Source organism: Anticarsia gemmatalis, chromosome 18 (assembly GCF_050436995.1).
Source record: "Anticarsia gemmatalis isolate Benzon Research Colony breed Stoneville strain chromosome 18, ilAntGemm2 primary, whole genome shotgun sequence".
In the NCBI taxonomy this organism is placed as follows: domain Eukaryota; kingdom Metazoa; phylum Arthropoda; class Insecta; order Lepidoptera; family Erebidae; genus Anticarsia; species Anticarsia gemmatalis.
This window is the reverse complement of record NC_134762.1, coordinates 11042170-11059137: the sequence shown is the minus strand read 5'-3', so window position 1 is coordinate 11059137 and position 16968 is coordinate 11042170. Positions and strand designations below refer to the sequence as shown.

Below are 16968 nucleotides of genomic sequence, written 5' to 3'. Positions count from 1 at the left end.
AAATACATTTTTAAAAAGTTCATCATTTCCTAGTTGAGTCAGTCTCTTTGTGTCGTGAACATTACGTGCTTGTATGTATGTATGTATGTATGATTGTATTACGTGCATAAAGACGTTATCGTAATGGCGCGGAGGATGCGAATGATTGTCACGTCAATACTGGCCAGTTGACGCCTTGGTTACGCTGTCTCTATACAGAAAATAACTTTAAAAGAGAAACAAATAGAAAAAAGTCTGTGTGTGAATTATCTTATTTCAAATTCTCTCTTATGCTAAAAAATCTTATTTCTTTTAACCAAGGATTGTTCTAATTGAAGGCGTAAACGTTTATCTGCTACCTAACTCGTCGCTGTTACTTAAATATAACCTATATAACACTAGGCTACCTAACTGTAGGCTGTTACAAAAAACATTATCTGTGTGCTAATAGATTCTCTTAGCACCCGATATTTTAAATGAAATACCTTATTGTTTTTCCTCATTCAGTGCTGTGCAAATTTTAAACTTAAAAAGTACTTAGTTTGAACCCTAGAGAAAAAGAGATACTTTGTTGTAAATCAAATTCTTAAATGGTGAAATTTAAGGAGAAATCAGTTGATCATACTTAGTATTTCACATAGAATATAGGGCAAGCATGTTACATGAGAGTACACGAGCCTAACAAACAAACAAACAACGCGACAGTGTGAATTAGCTCACACGTAACACAACACTGACAACACCTTAGTGGTTCGCCGCATGATTATTCAATATATTTAGCAACTATCTATAACCACCGATACGCATATTTCTACAGTATCTTTAGCAACGTTCCATACAACTAAATAATAGTAAGGAAATCAATAAAAAGATCCATAATTCAGTAGAGGGAAAACTAAACAGAAAATAGTAGTTCTATCTATGAAACGTTTTCCCTATCTGTGTGGCACATTCGTTAGGTATAAATTAACAGCTGAAAGAATATTAGGAAAACGAATTACCTATGTACTTAATGGTTTATTAACTCGTGTAAAAAAATAGTGTTCAATATTAACTTCTCATATTCCTTTCAACTTGTTGTCTACTTTAAGCCTTTAGAGAAATCGCAATAATGATATTATAACCACAAGTCAAGATGCTTTTCAATTTAAAATAACAATATAAACTACACAAATCTTAATAATTTCACTTTCACCACGCTACAGAGTGAGTGACGCAATTAGTACATTCTCTAAGCACTCTTACGATGAATTACGTCTATTATATTTTATATCATATTCACATGTAACAAGACTATGCAAGGTTTTTGGTTTATTACGAAAACTTGAGCCATATATGAATAAATGACTTAAAAAAAAAAAAAAATATATAACTAATTGATACGGTTACAGTGTATTCATAATAGAATATGTATGATATCAATTGTACTTATCCATAAATATGGCTGTAAAATATCGCCCGCTGTCGATAGTCCCGGAATAAATTAAGTTTTCAGCTGTAGGAAGCAATATTAGGATCCTCCAAGCGACTGGCTCTGTGAAACTACAGTATACCTATTACTCACTTATTGCTCTAAATGACTGGTGAAAAGAAAAAATACTAAAGAAAGATGAAGGGAAATTCATCTGTAAATTATGAAACGTAACAGGAATCTCAGTAATATTACTATGTTATATCACCTACCTGTCAAGTTATGTTTTATAAACTGTAAACGGGTTTTCTCACGCAAGTATTATCTAGTGAGAACTGTTTTAATACATAAAATAAAGATTTCGCAAACCTTTAGGTTAAATATGACTAAATAATGTTAAATATTTAAGTACCCATATTTATGAAATAAAACATCTTATCTTAACGAAAAAGATTAACAAGACAACTTAAACGACTTAAAGGAAATAATGCCGGATTTCTGCAAATCTAATGCAGGAATTCGATTGACAAATCTTTTAACCGCAACAGTTAGTTTTACAATGAACTTCCGTCAAGTAACGCCTATTCATTACTTAATAATATAAATGCGAAAGTGAGTTTGTTCTACTTTCACGGAGACTAGCGGAAATTTTGCAAACGTTCTAACTATGGTTAAAACTTTGAGTACTTTTTGCACAATGTCTATTGCGAGTCGAAGTACCAGTTTACGTAGAGAAAAGGTTTTATAAAATTTTATTATTCTTTATTTGTATTATTAGGTACTTGAATTATGATTTCGACGGTTCAATGATAGATAGTATGCAAGTTTGCTAATGGTAAGGTCCAGGATTTAAGTCTCAAATAATGCAAAATGTTGCGTAAACTTGTGCTCAAAATCCTACTTAATATTATAAATGCGAAAGTTTGTGAGGAAAAAGCTACTGGATGGATTTGGATTTTGGATGAAACTAAGGTACACATAGAATACTTTTATCTCAAAAAACCTTTTCGGACTAAGTGCGGGCAGACGGTAGTAACAAATGTTAATAGTATATGTCTGTAAAAGATCCACAACATTTACGTAAGATGCAATAACGTTTAATTCACAAATATGACATAATAAATGCAGCAGAGACAATAGAGAGAGCAATAATTGCCTGTATAAAGAAAAAAAACGAGCGATGTGTTTAACCTTCAATTACAAACACTTTTTCATGTCCACGTGCCCTCTGCCCAACCCTTCTAAGAATAGGCGTGATTACATAACAGCTAATAGGTAATAATTTGTCCTAACTATCCTAATTAGAAGTTAACAAATTAAATTATAATTACTTGTTCATGTCAACAGTTTTTACTGTAATTATAACTGACAGATGAAGATAAGATTCCTTGACGCCAACAGTGCAATGATGTCCTACTTTTTAGATATTATTTATTATTAAATAGAAGTTATATGTTTTGAAGATGAATGGAAATATTTTCAGGAAATTTGGCACTTGTTTAAACAGTTTTTCATGGAAGGTCAAGACCGGTTTCCACAACTTTTTAATGAGTGTCAAATAGCTTTTCAGAAGAATTTTGGCAGTTGCATACATTTGCAGTCACTGTATATACAAGATAGGTGATTTCTCATTTAAAGCTGTGAGACTGGCATCCCCAGCAGTGGGACTGTATAACGTTATGAATGATGAGGTACCATGATACTCTTAACTACTAAACGCTGAACGAAGAAATACCTTTACTAATAAATATCGCAAATATCATATGCCATTGAGATTACTTAATAGTAGTTTCAGTGCTCTGGAATAACAATTTGAATGTAAAGTGTTAAAAAAAAAAACCCATGTTTTATGTGTCCCAATGTTTATCACGGTCTGCTTGACTATCAATAATTATGCTACTCGTAATAAATAGCGCCAATTGTTCAAACAATTTATTGTATTTTACTTTCTATGTATTGTTTTATAAATGGAGTACTGTTTCTTCTTGCTACACAAAACTATCTGTAATAACATATTTCACAACTGTGTATAAGTATCAGATACAAAAACTATCTGAGGAATAAGTGACATAAAATATTATATAAAACATCGGTCAAAATTCCGTTGAAACCGGGCATTAATTTATGTGCTTACGTTAAAAAGAAGCCTGACTGACAAAAAAATTATCAAAAATGAACAAAATTGCATCAAAGGTATCAGGGCACCATAAACACAAAAGAGGTTACCTTTTCAAAAGTTCCACAGCCTTATTCCGCAACATGTTTGAGTTATTCCGCAATGTCAACTGTCAATTCACTACGTCACTGCTTGTACATTTCTTTAGCACTTGCAACACAGCACTCACTGTATTTTATTCAGTTTTATTTAGTTTTTTAGTATCACATAGTTGAGAGATCCGTTGTTCGCGAAAGTTGGCTGCCGTTTGATAGAGCGGTGGGCCAGACAAATGGGAAAAGTGCCGACCACGTGATGACAACAATGGACCGCACGCACTTAATGATAATCGTACCAAGTTGTTTCGGGTCAAGGGGCGATGATAACGCGATGCATCGGGAACTACATGTTGTATTACCAGTTATTAGACACACAAGACATATAAATAATTATCTGAACTTTCGGAAATAAGTATATCCGGCCATACTGACTTTAAAGACAAAAAAAATACAGTAAGTATAGGTAAAAAGGCAGTATAAAATACTGAATCAAATATTAGAATAGTGACGTTTTATATTAAGAATAAGTTTATGTTATCATTACGTTTAGGTTTTCTTGAAATTTTCGACTTTTGTAAAATGAATATTGTGTACTACATAATGACCATCACGAAATTGTAGTTTTCTTAGTGTGTTAGTCATTTCAATATTAAAATATGACGTTCAATGACTGGAGATTATTGTACCTACAATGACAATATTTACTTACCAATATTTTCGTAGTATATTATTACGTACTAGATACGTTTGTTTGATTGTTATATTAACATCTCCTATTCGGGTTATTGGTGAACAACGATTATACTGCAAAATGGTGTTATTTTTCTCAAAATTTACTTAGCGCCATTTTAATGTTAATTTGCCTATATGACTAGAAATGGAGTGAATTAAATCTTGAATTTCATTAAAGAACTTAGTTTTAATTAAAATTTCGTTAATTTTGTAAAATAAGAGAAAATTGTGTACCCAAAACTCGCATTATCGTGTTTTACCATCAAAATTTTGCCATCAAAACGTAACAAACATACATTTTCACCTACGAATGTGTAATATACTCAGTAGTAGAAAACAAAGGGGATTATCATTAAATATATATAATAAATTAATGATAAACTAATAAACATTTCAATAAATCAATAAGATAGCCATCAACACAGACATGGTATTCAATTTCCCTGCGTCTTACGAGCATGTTATTTGCATTAACCCATGATCGTTTCCTGAACGACTGTTATAATGTGTAATTAATACGGGACACAGAGAAACTCTTTGTATTCTGCTCGAACACGTTCCAAGATCACATCTTGTTTGTTATCATTCTGTTCAATGACTAAACTTATGATATTTACTTATAGGAAAGAAAATACTACTGGTGCAAAATAATAGATTAACAGATTATTTTTGTCGACAACTATCTTTCTATCTATTCAGCCCATTTCTATACACTATTGAATATAGGCCTCCCCTTCAGTATCTACGCCATTTATACAATCCTGCGCTTGTCTTATACATTGCAGTCTTAGGCAACTACTAGAACTGAATCTTGTGTAGCGTGCATTTTTACAAACATACAAACACCGGACTCACAAAACAGAAACAACGGTTTTTTTGGTCATCCTATATGGGAATCGAACTCCGCGGGCAGTAGCAGCCTGCTCACCTGAGCCACCACAGAAGATTTGGATTTTTTATTGAACGTTAAAAAAGTGTATAGTCAAATGAAGTAGCTTTTAACTGCGGAACTCTAAAATACCCCTATTGGCAACTTCATTCAATTTCGCACTTCTACTCTACGCGTGAAAAATCAAATTTGTAAACACTTCGGTCCACTAGTTTTTGTTTCGACATCAATCTCATTGTGATCGTCATTTCGTCATCATATAAAACAATGATGTCAATAATAGTATCGTCGAGTGAACAGGGTCATTACCGATCAATGGAGCGAAATTATTTGCAAGTTGGCAAACAGTTGCGCAAGTGTCGCGAGGTCGCCATGGTTTGTACCTACCTGTCGAAGGGAAACTCGACCCGGTGACATGACGCGAAAATTTGTAGAAAGTGGTCAGTTACGCAGTTTTTACATAGGACTCATTGTTATAACTAACTCCTTTGTTGTTATGGTGCCCTGGTAACCGCAATGGCCGATAGCATTGCTCTATTAGTTCAATGACACAGAATTGCAAATTAGTCCATTGAAATGTTACATGAGATTTACATTTATTAGAGGACGCAATTTTATTTTTGGAACATGTAGGGGGGGTCAATAGAAGCTTAACTTGAAGTTTGTGGGGTCGCCACCCTTGTCCCCCGGCCGCCATCTTGGAAAAGGGGGTGGAAACACTTTTTTCGCTATATCTCGGAAACTATGCGTCTTACAATGAAATTGTAAAAGCATAATTTGTAGCAAATTATTTTGTCTACAAATATGTTTCATAACTTTTTGCCCTAAATTAACAATTAAAGAAGTTATAAGCAAAAAGTGCAATTTTTTTTATAATTATTTTCTTTATTGCTCTATAACTATTTTTAGCGACAGCCGCGCGGTTGGATCTCTGAGGTTAAGCCACCTTGCCGAGGTTGTTTTGTGGATGGGTGACCATCTTACACATATCGAGTTCCTCCCTGTTTCGGAAGGCACGTTAAATTGTGGGTCCCGGCTTTAATTTTCGAAGATATTTGACAATCGTTAACAGTACTCAGAAGCTTGAAAGTCTGACAACCAGTCTTAACCAGGGGTATCGTTTTATATGCGAGGTAAATGGGTTGTGGAGGTCAGATAGGCAGTCGCTCCATGTAAAACACTGGTATTCAACTGCATCAGGTGAGACTGGAAGCCGACCCCAACATAGTTTGGAAAAAAGGCTAAGCTGATATGAATAAATTAAAAAAAAATAACTCAGACCAATTTTGTAGAGTATTTTTCGAGGAAAATTTTGCCTTACATATTTTTTTCATTTCATTAATTAGAAACTCAGTAACAGCGCTCCGAAATAGACCGGATTTGGAAAGAAAATTTTTGTAAAAAAAAGTTCACTAGTTTGCTTATAACTTCTTTAATTGTTAATTTAGGACAAAAAGTTGTTAGACATCTTTGTAGGCAAAATAATTTGCTACAAATTATGCTTTTACAATTTTATTGTAAGACGCAAAGTTTCCGAGATATAGCGAAAAAAGTGTTTCTACCCCCTTTTCCAAGATGGCGGCCGGGGGACAAGAGTGGCGACCCCACAAACTTCAAGTTAAGCTTCTGTTGACCCCCCCTACATGTTTCAAAAATAAAATTGCGTCCTCTAAGAAATGCAATATTCGGCCCTCAAATTGTAACATTTCAATGGACTAAATGTGAAATCCTTGTTTTTTAATTGTCCTGTCTAGTGTCTAAAGAACTATAACATTTATTCCTTTCAATGACATGCTTGTCATCATCAATTAGTAAATTTTTAATTAATCAGAAAATGACAAGAAACCCAATAGCTAGCCGCTAATTGTTTATCAATCAAAATTCGTATAGTTTGTACACATAGGATATTTTTAAACAACAAGACTCGAGCCGGTGGCCGCTATTGTTTAATATTTACTTAGAAATAGTCAAAACATCCTTCCGATTCACATTCAGCTAGAAAATATTTGGTCATTGTTTAGATAACTTTGCATTGAGGTACTATTGTTTCAAGAACTCTTCGCCTCTTATTGTGCCCTGGTGTTTGGCAATAAAGATTGAAATTATAGCTTGCCGCAAACATAGCAATTTCTATTGAATATTTTTTCGTGGTCCCACTTATTTGTCTAACATTTAGTTATTTAAAAAGGGTACCTATGTAAAACTCATAAATACTACGACAAAAGGCCAGTTTTCAGGTCTACAAAATAAGAATATCAGGGGCAAACCCTTTCGTCACGACTAGGCTACTAGCTTAATACAGATGTTGCAAAAAATTGCAAGTTACTTAATAATACCTTATTCCTTTTCCCAAATCAAATAAGTAAGAACAAATAGTACTTAGGTACGGATTTGTATGTGAACAGAGCATTTCGCTACACTAATTAAAGCACCCCACGTTATGAGCGGAGTGTGACCAGAAATGTCTCGGTTTAATTAGTTTCAACTTATTATACTGAACAAACCGTATTTAATAGTCATTCCAATTTTTGCTAAGACTGTATTAAAGTAGGTATAACTTATTGCCGTTGTTATTCGAATGAAATATTTTAGTTTAATCAATATTGGGCCTGGCGTTCGGTTTGCAATTATTATCTGTCGAAATAAATTGGTTGGGTCTGGTCTGACTTGATACGATTTTAAAGCATCAGTTTATATGTAGCACGTAACAACCCACCTAAAAACCTCTACAAATACTTATTAACGCTATAAAATTCACAAATGACGATATTGTTAGAATGAATAATGCATTCTGGAGTTATGTACGTGTATTTAAAAATTTTATTTTTGTTCCTAGGACGCACTTACAACGATTTGAACCAGTACCCTGTGTTCCCTTGGATCCTGACTAACTATGAGAGTGAAGAGCTGGACCTCAGTCAGCCGAGCAACTACAGGGATTTGTCCAAGGTAAGACTACTTCTAGTGAGTCATGACAGCCTGGTACCGTTGACTTTGAAATTATCTTCTTAAATGTTATGAGGTCCTAGTTTTTGATTTAGTATTAATTTATTTGTGTTTTATAAAGTCTAGTTGTATTGTGTTTTAAAATATTCGAATTATTTGGTTTTCGTAATTAACGCTCTTCCTATAATTTCCCCAAGGGTTTTCCCAAACCAGCAATCATCATTAGTAAATTACTGCGAATAATATTTTTGACAAAACTTCCAACGAGATTTCCTAATAGTTCTCAAAATTCGGTAAATAAATGATATCTGTTACGCGTAATCGTCATTACGATATTTTTTGGTGAGATATTTTTATACATGAGATGATGACGCAAGTAGACCTTATGGCATGACCTATGAAATGACGTCGTTTCTTCGTACTTAAAACCCATAAAAGTAATTAACAAATTATGTAAATGAAAAAATGAGAAATATTTTCTTTATTTTAAATTATAAACACTTTTAGAATCAGTTTCTTTTTGCTGAACAGTCATTAGGTCTATAGATAAGATGGTTTATGTTTAAATCAAATGTTAATACATATAATGTTCTCCCACAGCCCATCGGCGCACTGAATCCAAGCCGCCGCGCATACTTCGAAGAACGGTACAACACCTGGGAGCATGAGTCTACTCCTCCTTTCCATTACGGCACTCACTACTCCACCGCTGCCTTCGTGCTCAACTGGCTGGTCCGAATTGTAAGTATACCATCGTGCTATTGTTACCATAATATCAATTAACAGTTATTGCAAAGACTGCCTTCGTGGCGCAGTGGTTAAAGTTGCCACACCGCTACCATTGCGTCGGGATGTCGTGGGTTCGATTTCTGCACGGAACAATTATTTGTGTGATCCTCAAATATATTTTTGGGTTTGGTTGTACTTTGTATCCGTTGGTTGTATGTTTGTAAAAGACACAAGTCCAATTCTAAGTCATGGAGAACAAAAAAAGAGACAAGAAAAATACTATTTCTATGTACTTATCATCAATTTAAAGTGTCAGAAGCCATCTGCCAGTTGATAGTAAATTACCATCCACAATTACCTCCTTTACAGTAGATGACTAATTTTTGTGTGAGAAGAAAATAAGCTCATGAATAAGGCAAGTTTTACACACCAATCCCTAATTAAAAGTTCATTTTGCCACTCAAAATAGCAAAGAAAAAAGACACAAATTAGCGAAAGTAACAAAGGAAAGACTGCAGGACATAATTGATTAGTATGTTAATTAAAATGCTAACGAAGTGTGTCAGTTGTAAGATTCTGTCGCGGTATGATTTATAAGAGAAACACGCACCATCGAGTTTGTCACTTCACCCAACATTTGGCGCACCAATTACAATATCAGCCACGCGCATCTAATGGTTATTTCAATGCTCATATTTTTTTAATCATCTATCTTAAACCTTAAACTTTTTTTACTGATCTCTTATTACAATCTTAGAATGAAATTTATGTAATCCACTACACCTTTCAAAAATTACAAATAAATAATGCTTCGAGTCTACTGCAAAACCAATAAGTTAAGGGTATAGAATAGTATATAGAAGCTAGACGACGTTGCAATTAACAAAAGTTATTGCAAATCCTTTAGCTTGTCCTAGATCACTCATCTGAATTACTAGGATCGCAGAAAGCAAACGAACCATAACCATACATCCTTCACATCAATCGCACCGTTAATTGCTCCATCTATCGTAAACAGAATATTTACAGCGTGTCGACTAGTTATTTCAAGTAGGAGTCTGTAACTTTGAACAATGGGGACTATAAGCATCAAAGGCTGGCCATCATTGTAAATTAGTGTACACATTAAGATGTCGCTACTAAAAGTGTTGATGTCAAAACACACGCGCATGCGCGGCGGCGACGTGAGCCGACAGATGCGCGTGCGCAACCAATCACATGTGACAACCGACGGAAAAGGTAAAAAAATGTTAAAAGCGCGCCGAAATAGAACGGTTTTTGGATGTTTTGTGGTTGAAATTCAGGTCGATTTGTTTATGTTTTTATTTTTTGTTTTGTGGTGCGAATAAAAATGAAAACGTTCGCTAAAAAAACGTTAAATTTGACGAAATATCGCGATGCCAAATTTTCCTTACTGTAACATAAATACCATTTTCTACATAAAAAACAGTATTTTTAAAACCTTTCGTATACTAAAATGCAATCTAAAATATTACCCTTTTCGATTCAAATGTATTTTTACGTTTCCCAGGAGCCGATGACAACGATGTTCCTGGCGCTGCAGGGCGGCAAGTTCGACCACCCCAACAGACTGTTCTCTTCCATCGCCATGTCATGGAAGAACTGCCAGAGAGACACCTCCGACGTTAAGGTAAGATAAACAATTCTGTTTTGTGTTAAGATCACTTTTCTCGTTCAATTATCATACATAATATTTGTAGCTTTCGTATTTAGTGACTTACTTACAAATCGAGCCCGGTATACAGAACTATAGGTACTTTATAAACTCTAACGGCCCGCCCCGGCTCCGCCAGGATTAAACAGTTATTTTCGAAAAAAATCCTTTACAACTTTAACATATAAACCCTCCTCTTGAAACCAAACCCCCCGTATCTATTAAAAATAAACCGCATCAAAATTCCGTTATTCTCTCTTTGCAAACTAGAAAAATGAAAAAAATAAACCTAGGCACTAACAAAATGTGACCAATAAAAGTAACAGTACATCTGTAGAATGTTTCCAAACATTTCCGTTGTACGTTAACACGCGGTAGTTTATAGCTCTCGCTCTGATAAGCAGTTGTTCAGCTATTGTGGAACTGATTCCTTTTTGTTAAACAACCACTGGGTCATGTGAGTCTCACCGCGTCCCGACTCTCATCACATGACGAAATAACGTATTAGCTTATGATTCCTGTATAGCAACATACTTGCGAATAAGTGTGGAATGTCCTATTACTCAGATAGAGTGTGAATAACGAAAAACAAAATTTGCCCTAATTAAAATCGACATGAACTAACTAATCAAACGGATTTTACAGGTAGTAAAAAATAAAAACTTTAAAATCAAAATCAATTGTTTGTTTTTACCTCTGCTACTTTCTATAAATGAAAGCTTTAATAACTAGTAGTACCTTTAAAAAACATAAAAACCTTGTACCATAGAAAGGTAACTTGACTTGCACTTCTTTTTCTCGCCAGGAATTAATACCGGAGCTGTTCTTCCTGCCTGAGATGCTAGTGAACAGTTCAGGATACAGATTGGGCATCCCGGAGTCTCCGTCCGGTGACGTCATCCTGCCACCCTGGGCGTCTTCTGCTGAAGAGTTCGTGAGGATCAACCGCATGGCCCTTGAGTCTGAGTTCGTTAGCTGTCAGCTGCATCAGTGGATCGATCTTATATTTGGATACAAGCAGAGAGGTAGGCCTTAGCATGTAACTATTTTTTTTTTATAATCCATCTTGAGTGCCTAGTACTAGTGAATTCGGGTAACAAGTCTTCAATTGATGAACCAATTCGCTAGTAAAATTCACTATAATAAATAGTAAAGAAATTATGTTTAGTCACTATTGTATCAACAAGTGCTACAATGTAGTCCCCTGAAACCGATTGATTAAAGTCCAATCTAATCTTCCTACTAAAATACAATAAATAATTACATCCAAACGCGTCCCCAGGTCCGGAAGCGGTCCGTGCAACCAACGTCTTCTACTACCTAACATACGAAGGAGGGGTCAGACTCGACCAGATCACAGAGCCAGTCACTCGAGCAGCTATCGAAGACCAAATCCGAAGCTTTGGCCAGACTCCAGCGCAGTTGTTGAGCGAGCCTCACCCGCCAAGAGCGTCGACGATGCACCTCGCGCCGTTGATGTTTGCAGCCGCGCCCGATGATGTCTGCTTGAGACTGAAACTACCCTCAAATGCCGCTGTCGTTCATGTATCGGCTAATACGTATCCTCAACTTGCTATGCCGGCTGTTGTCACGGTAAGTTGAATTTGAAGATCTTAATGATATTAGGTACATACCTATGGGCTTTGTTGACTTTGTATTTGTACAGTTATTTTACTCTTCCATGTTGAGATATCAATGTATCGACACTATAATGTTTTCTTCCGTTGCTAAATCCTGTCGTGAACGTGTATGATTAAGTTGACCTTTACATTTTTTTAGATAATATTTCTATAGTAAATGCTACGTGACGATGGGCACATACATACATCACACATCTTCACTGTATACATCTGAATAAGAACTACTTATTTACTATAGATAATGACAGTAAAGTTTACTCACTGAACTTCTTCGATAAAATACCAAATGGCAGTAAAGCAGATGGTACTTTATGGTTCACACAAAGGTAGAACAAAACACATTCCTCAAGTCACAAACCCTCTTTGTCCTGCAGGTATCAGCAGCTCGTGCCTTCGCGGCTCACCGCTGGGCGGGCGGCGGCTGTGCCCACGCACCGCACGCGCCGCACGCGCCGCGCCACGCGCCCGACCACGCGCATCACCCGCACCATCCGCTACTCATGGACCCCGTGTGGGGTAAGACTTACCTTAAAACTTCAATTATTACTTACAAAATCTTTCAGAATGTCCAGACTTCATCATGCTACGGAGAGCTTCTGTAGTGGCAGGGTTTAGTGGAAAGATGTTGTCCACAAATGTCCATTGATTTGATAATTTTTCGTAGTTTTAAGTAAAAGATAACAAACAGCCTGAATTCGGAATAAACATTATTTAATGACAAATTGCCATTGCCATATAGTTAGTTAGCATGTATGCTGAAAGACTATAAGAATTTATACCTATAAAATTCAGTGCATGTTTATGAAATCTACTTTGAAAAAAAATATGCATAAACTCTTGCGTAAAAAAGGTCTCCGTGTTATTAATATTTCAAAATGTGTTTTTTCTGCAGCGGCCGGTGGTGCTCAGGCCCTATCACGTCGTCAGCTCGGAGACAACTTCTCTCAGCGCGTGCGCGCGCGCAGCAACTGTTTCGTCACCACCGTCGACTCGCGGTTCCTCATCGCCGCCGGCTTCTGGGACAACAGCTTCAGGGTCTTCTCTACTGAGACTGGTAAGAAACTTGATTGAAAACTATCCATTTTCTTGTAAAACATAAGACCGCTACGAGCATGTAACTTGAGAATCTTGGTTTTAGCAAAGGCTAATTTTAGCTAGTACATCGTCATCGGATGGTGTATAGCCATATGAATTTTGCTGCTACTAAATGATATTGTTTATCTCTACAGCTAAATTCATGTCTAATGCCCGGTTTCTGAGGTACATTTAGCGGTAGTATATCTATTTAATGTCGTTTAAGCTGATAAAAACATGACAGTTAAAGTTAAAACTGTGTATTTTCCATTCAACAGCAAAAATAGTACAAATAATCTTCGGCCACTACGGCGTGGTGACGTGCGTGTGTCGCTCTGAGTGCAACATCACCTCCGACTGCTACATCGCGTCGGGCTCCGAAGACTGCACTGTACTGCTTTGGCACTGGTCAGTATTACACACTGTGTAATGTGATTCGAAAACACGCATAAGTAGTGGGAAAAGTTGAGCTAGTAAGGTGGTCTAACAATTTTTATGTGGGTTTCTAATGCTTTTAAAATACTGATACGGAGATTTTTTTGAACGACTTATGAGAAACGAAGTTTTGAAATGTACAATGAGATATGACAGCTACTTTTTTCCGAATACTTTCCAAAGATTTAGATTATTCAAAGAAAAGTAAAGCCACTTTTCTTTTTGAATCTTTTTCGTCCAGTGTTGCACCTGTCTTTTAGGATCAACAACATCGGTATGTATTTTTTAGGACGTGAATCCATTTGGCATTTCGTTGCTAGGCAAGGAGCACATTATCGTATCACATTATTATTTGTACGTCACATAATAGGCACAACAGGCCGGATGAGTTAACAGATGAGTGGGGTCAATAGCACTGCGAGAAAGCTCTTTGTTGACCAATGGATGATGGTTAATGTCGCATTATCAGTCATGATATTGTGTGCACAATATGAACCGGCATGAAGTATTTAGTTTGGGGTGGGTCAAGGGAATTATTACATGAGAGGTATACATATACAGGGTGTCCCAAAACTCAACGATAATCCGAGACAGGATGAAAGGCCAAGTCATACTGGTTCTAGGAAAAATAAAAAAAAAATTCCATGTCACTTAGTTCAGCAATAATAGACACTTTTCAAAAAAGTTGAAATTCCACACCCTTGGTCGCATTTTCAAGTCCTGTGATCACCAATGTCACAATTTCGCTGTGTTTTTTAGAATTTCGTAATATTTATTAAATATGCTATTAATCGTAAAACAAATTAATGCACAAAACATTGTCAATTTAATAAAAAAAGTTAAGTTTTAGTGAGTCATGCTTCACAAAAATATCGTTAGTTAACTTTGACGCTTCATATTGAAAAAAAAATGTACTACACTACCCTTGGCAAGTTATTTCAAAAGTTGGCGCATTTAATCAAGATTTCAAAATGGTGCAATACTTGCCACTTTTCTTGCCATTAAAAATGTTATTTTTATTTGAACGACGAGTATCCTCGAAAATGGATCGGACGCAGTGGTACAATTGTATGGCCTCCTCGTTCCCCCGATCTAAATCCAGTAGATATTTTTTACTGGGAATGCATAAAAGAAAAAGTCTATTCAAAATCAATACAAAATCTATTAGAACTTCGCCAAAAAATTGACACAGCGTCGGAGGAAATAAATGCAAGGAATTTTGCTTGACTGGTAAAAAGATCTTTTGTACGCCGTTGCAGAGCATGTATTCGTGCCAGAGGAAAGCAATTATTTTTAGTAAAGAGGTAATTGAGTCAGTCCATAACCAATATTTAATGTAATAAACATAATAGGTAATAGTAAAAAAACAAAAGAATGAACGAACCATCGTTCTTATTTAATTATTCTCCTTAAACTAAAGTAATTACGAATTGTTTTCCTCTGGCACGAATACATGCTCTGCAACGGCGTACAAAAGATCTTTTTACCAGTCAAGCAAAATTCCTTGCATTTATTTCCTCCGACGCTGTGTCAATTTTTTGGCGAAGTTCTAATAGATTTTGTATTGATTTTGAATAGACTTTTTCTTTTATGCATTCCCAGTAAAAAATATCTACTGGATTTAGATCGGGGGAACGAGGAGGCCATACAATTGTACCACTGCGTCCGATCCATTTTCGAGGATACTCGTCGTTCAAATAAAAATAACATTTTTAATGGCAAGAAAAGTGGCAAGTATTGCACCATTTTGAAATCTTGATTAAATGCGCCAACTTTTGAAATAACTTGCCAAGGGTAGTGTAGTACATTTTTTTTTCAATATGAAGCGTCAAAGTTAACTAACGATATTTTTGTGAAGCATGACTCACTAAAACTTAACTTTTTTTATTAAATTGACAATGTTTTGTGCATTAATTTGTTTTACGATTAATAGCATATTTAATAAAGATTACGAAATTCTAAAAAACACAGCGAAATTGTGACATTGGTGATCACAGGACTTGAAAATGCGACCAAGGGTGTGGAATTTCAACTTTTTTGAAAAGTGTCTATTATTGCTGAACTAAGTGACATGGAATTTTTTTTTTATTTTTCCTAGAACCAGTATGACTTGGCCTTTCATCCTGTCTCGGATTATCGTTGAGTTTTGGGACACCCTGTATAAGTATTAAGAAAATATAGAATTGAGCATTATACATACCTACTTAAACTGCTGTCGTAGATTTGGTACATCATTTTAAATTCTATTTTATTCTTAGTTAGGTAGGTATGCAGTGAATTTTAAACATACACAGATGCCTAAATGAAGTATATTATGAGTCACCTACTTTTAGACTTATATCGAAATACTCGTGCAGTTGTACATTGTACAAAGTATACTTTGTGTCTGTTTATTTTAATTTAATATTGTGTGTGATTTATATTAACCTGTGTTACTTATCCTCAGGTCTGCCCGTCACGGCGGCATAGTGGGCGAGGGCGACACGCCAGCTCCCCGCGTCACTCTGACGGGACACGACGCGCCCATCAACGGCGTGCTCGTCTCCGCTGAGCTTGGTCTTGTGATATCCTCGTCAGTCAGTGAGTATCGATAATTTACATATTGATTATTTTCTTTTCGTCGGTCTTGAGGTGACCGTCAAGATATCAAGCTAATCTTTATTTAGCAAAAGTTATCCTATGGTGGTCTATTTTATTGTAGTGAAATAGTTTGCTATTTTCCCTAAAAACATTTTAATTTCAGCGTCACTAAATTCCTGATTTACAAAAGTTCGATTTAGTAACATTTAACATAAATCATTGTGTCCCTCCCCCCAGACGGTCCGGTGCTGATCCACACGACGTTCGGCGAGGTGCTGCGCGCGCTGGCGGCGGCGGAGGGCGTGGCGGCGCCGGCGCAGCTCGCGCTGTCGCGGGAGGGCGTGGTGGTGGTGGCCTACGCGCGCGGACACCTCGCCGCCTTCACGCTCAACGGGCGGCGCCTGCGACACGAGACGCACAACGATAACTTCCAGGTCACTACTAACTACCCTCATATATTTGTGAATTGTATTCTTCTGTACAAAACTGCTTAGTTACAGAAAAATGTCTCTTAAAATGATCCTCGATCACTCTAGTCAAGCGACTAACACTGCTACTTATTACTCCTGCAATACAATAATACGATTTCTAAAAGCTATTTACCCATGAAAATGCTTCTGAAACGAACCATCAAATTACATCAGTCCTTTAAACGTCTTCGAGT

The 16968-nt window shown here is 36.1% G+C and overlaps 2 protein-coding genes across 11 annotated transcripts in view; one reads left to right on the top strand and one right to left on the bottom strand.

Moving 5' to 3' along the window:
- LOC142980471 (trehalose transporter 1-like protein) overlaps positions 1–3822 on the bottom strand; it is a 57562-nt gene extending 53740 nt beyond the window's left edge. The window contains exon 1 of the mRNA XM_076125878.1: positions 3617–3822. Coding sequence (XP_075981993.1) covers positions 3617–3651 — 35 coding nt within the window. The 5' untranslated portion in view covers positions 3652–3822. The remainder of the gene's footprint in view (positions 1–3616) is intronic.
- Positions 1–16968, top strand: part of rg (A kinase anchor protein rugose) — a 399649-nt gene that overhangs the window by 380870 nt on the left and 1811 nt on the right. For all 10 annotated transcript variants that reach the window (XM_076125868.1, XM_076125867.1, XM_076125875.1 and 7 more), the window contains 10 exons: positions 8062–8174; positions 8772–8912; positions 10432–10551; positions 11381–11600; positions 11858–12168; positions 12590–12731; positions 13108–13269; positions 13568–13697; positions 16171–16304; positions 16542–16738. In XM_076125868.1, the coding sequence (XP_075981983.1) occupies positions 8062–8174; positions 8772–8912; positions 10432–10551; positions 11381–11600; positions 11858–12168; positions 12590–12731; positions 13108–13269; positions 13568–13697; positions 16171–16304; positions 16542–16738 (1670 nt within the window). The remainder of the gene's footprint in view (positions 1–8061; positions 8175–8771; positions 8913–10431; positions 10552–11380; positions 11601–11857; positions 12169–12589; positions 12732–13107; positions 13270–13567; positions 13698–16170; positions 16305–16541; positions 16739–16968) is intronic.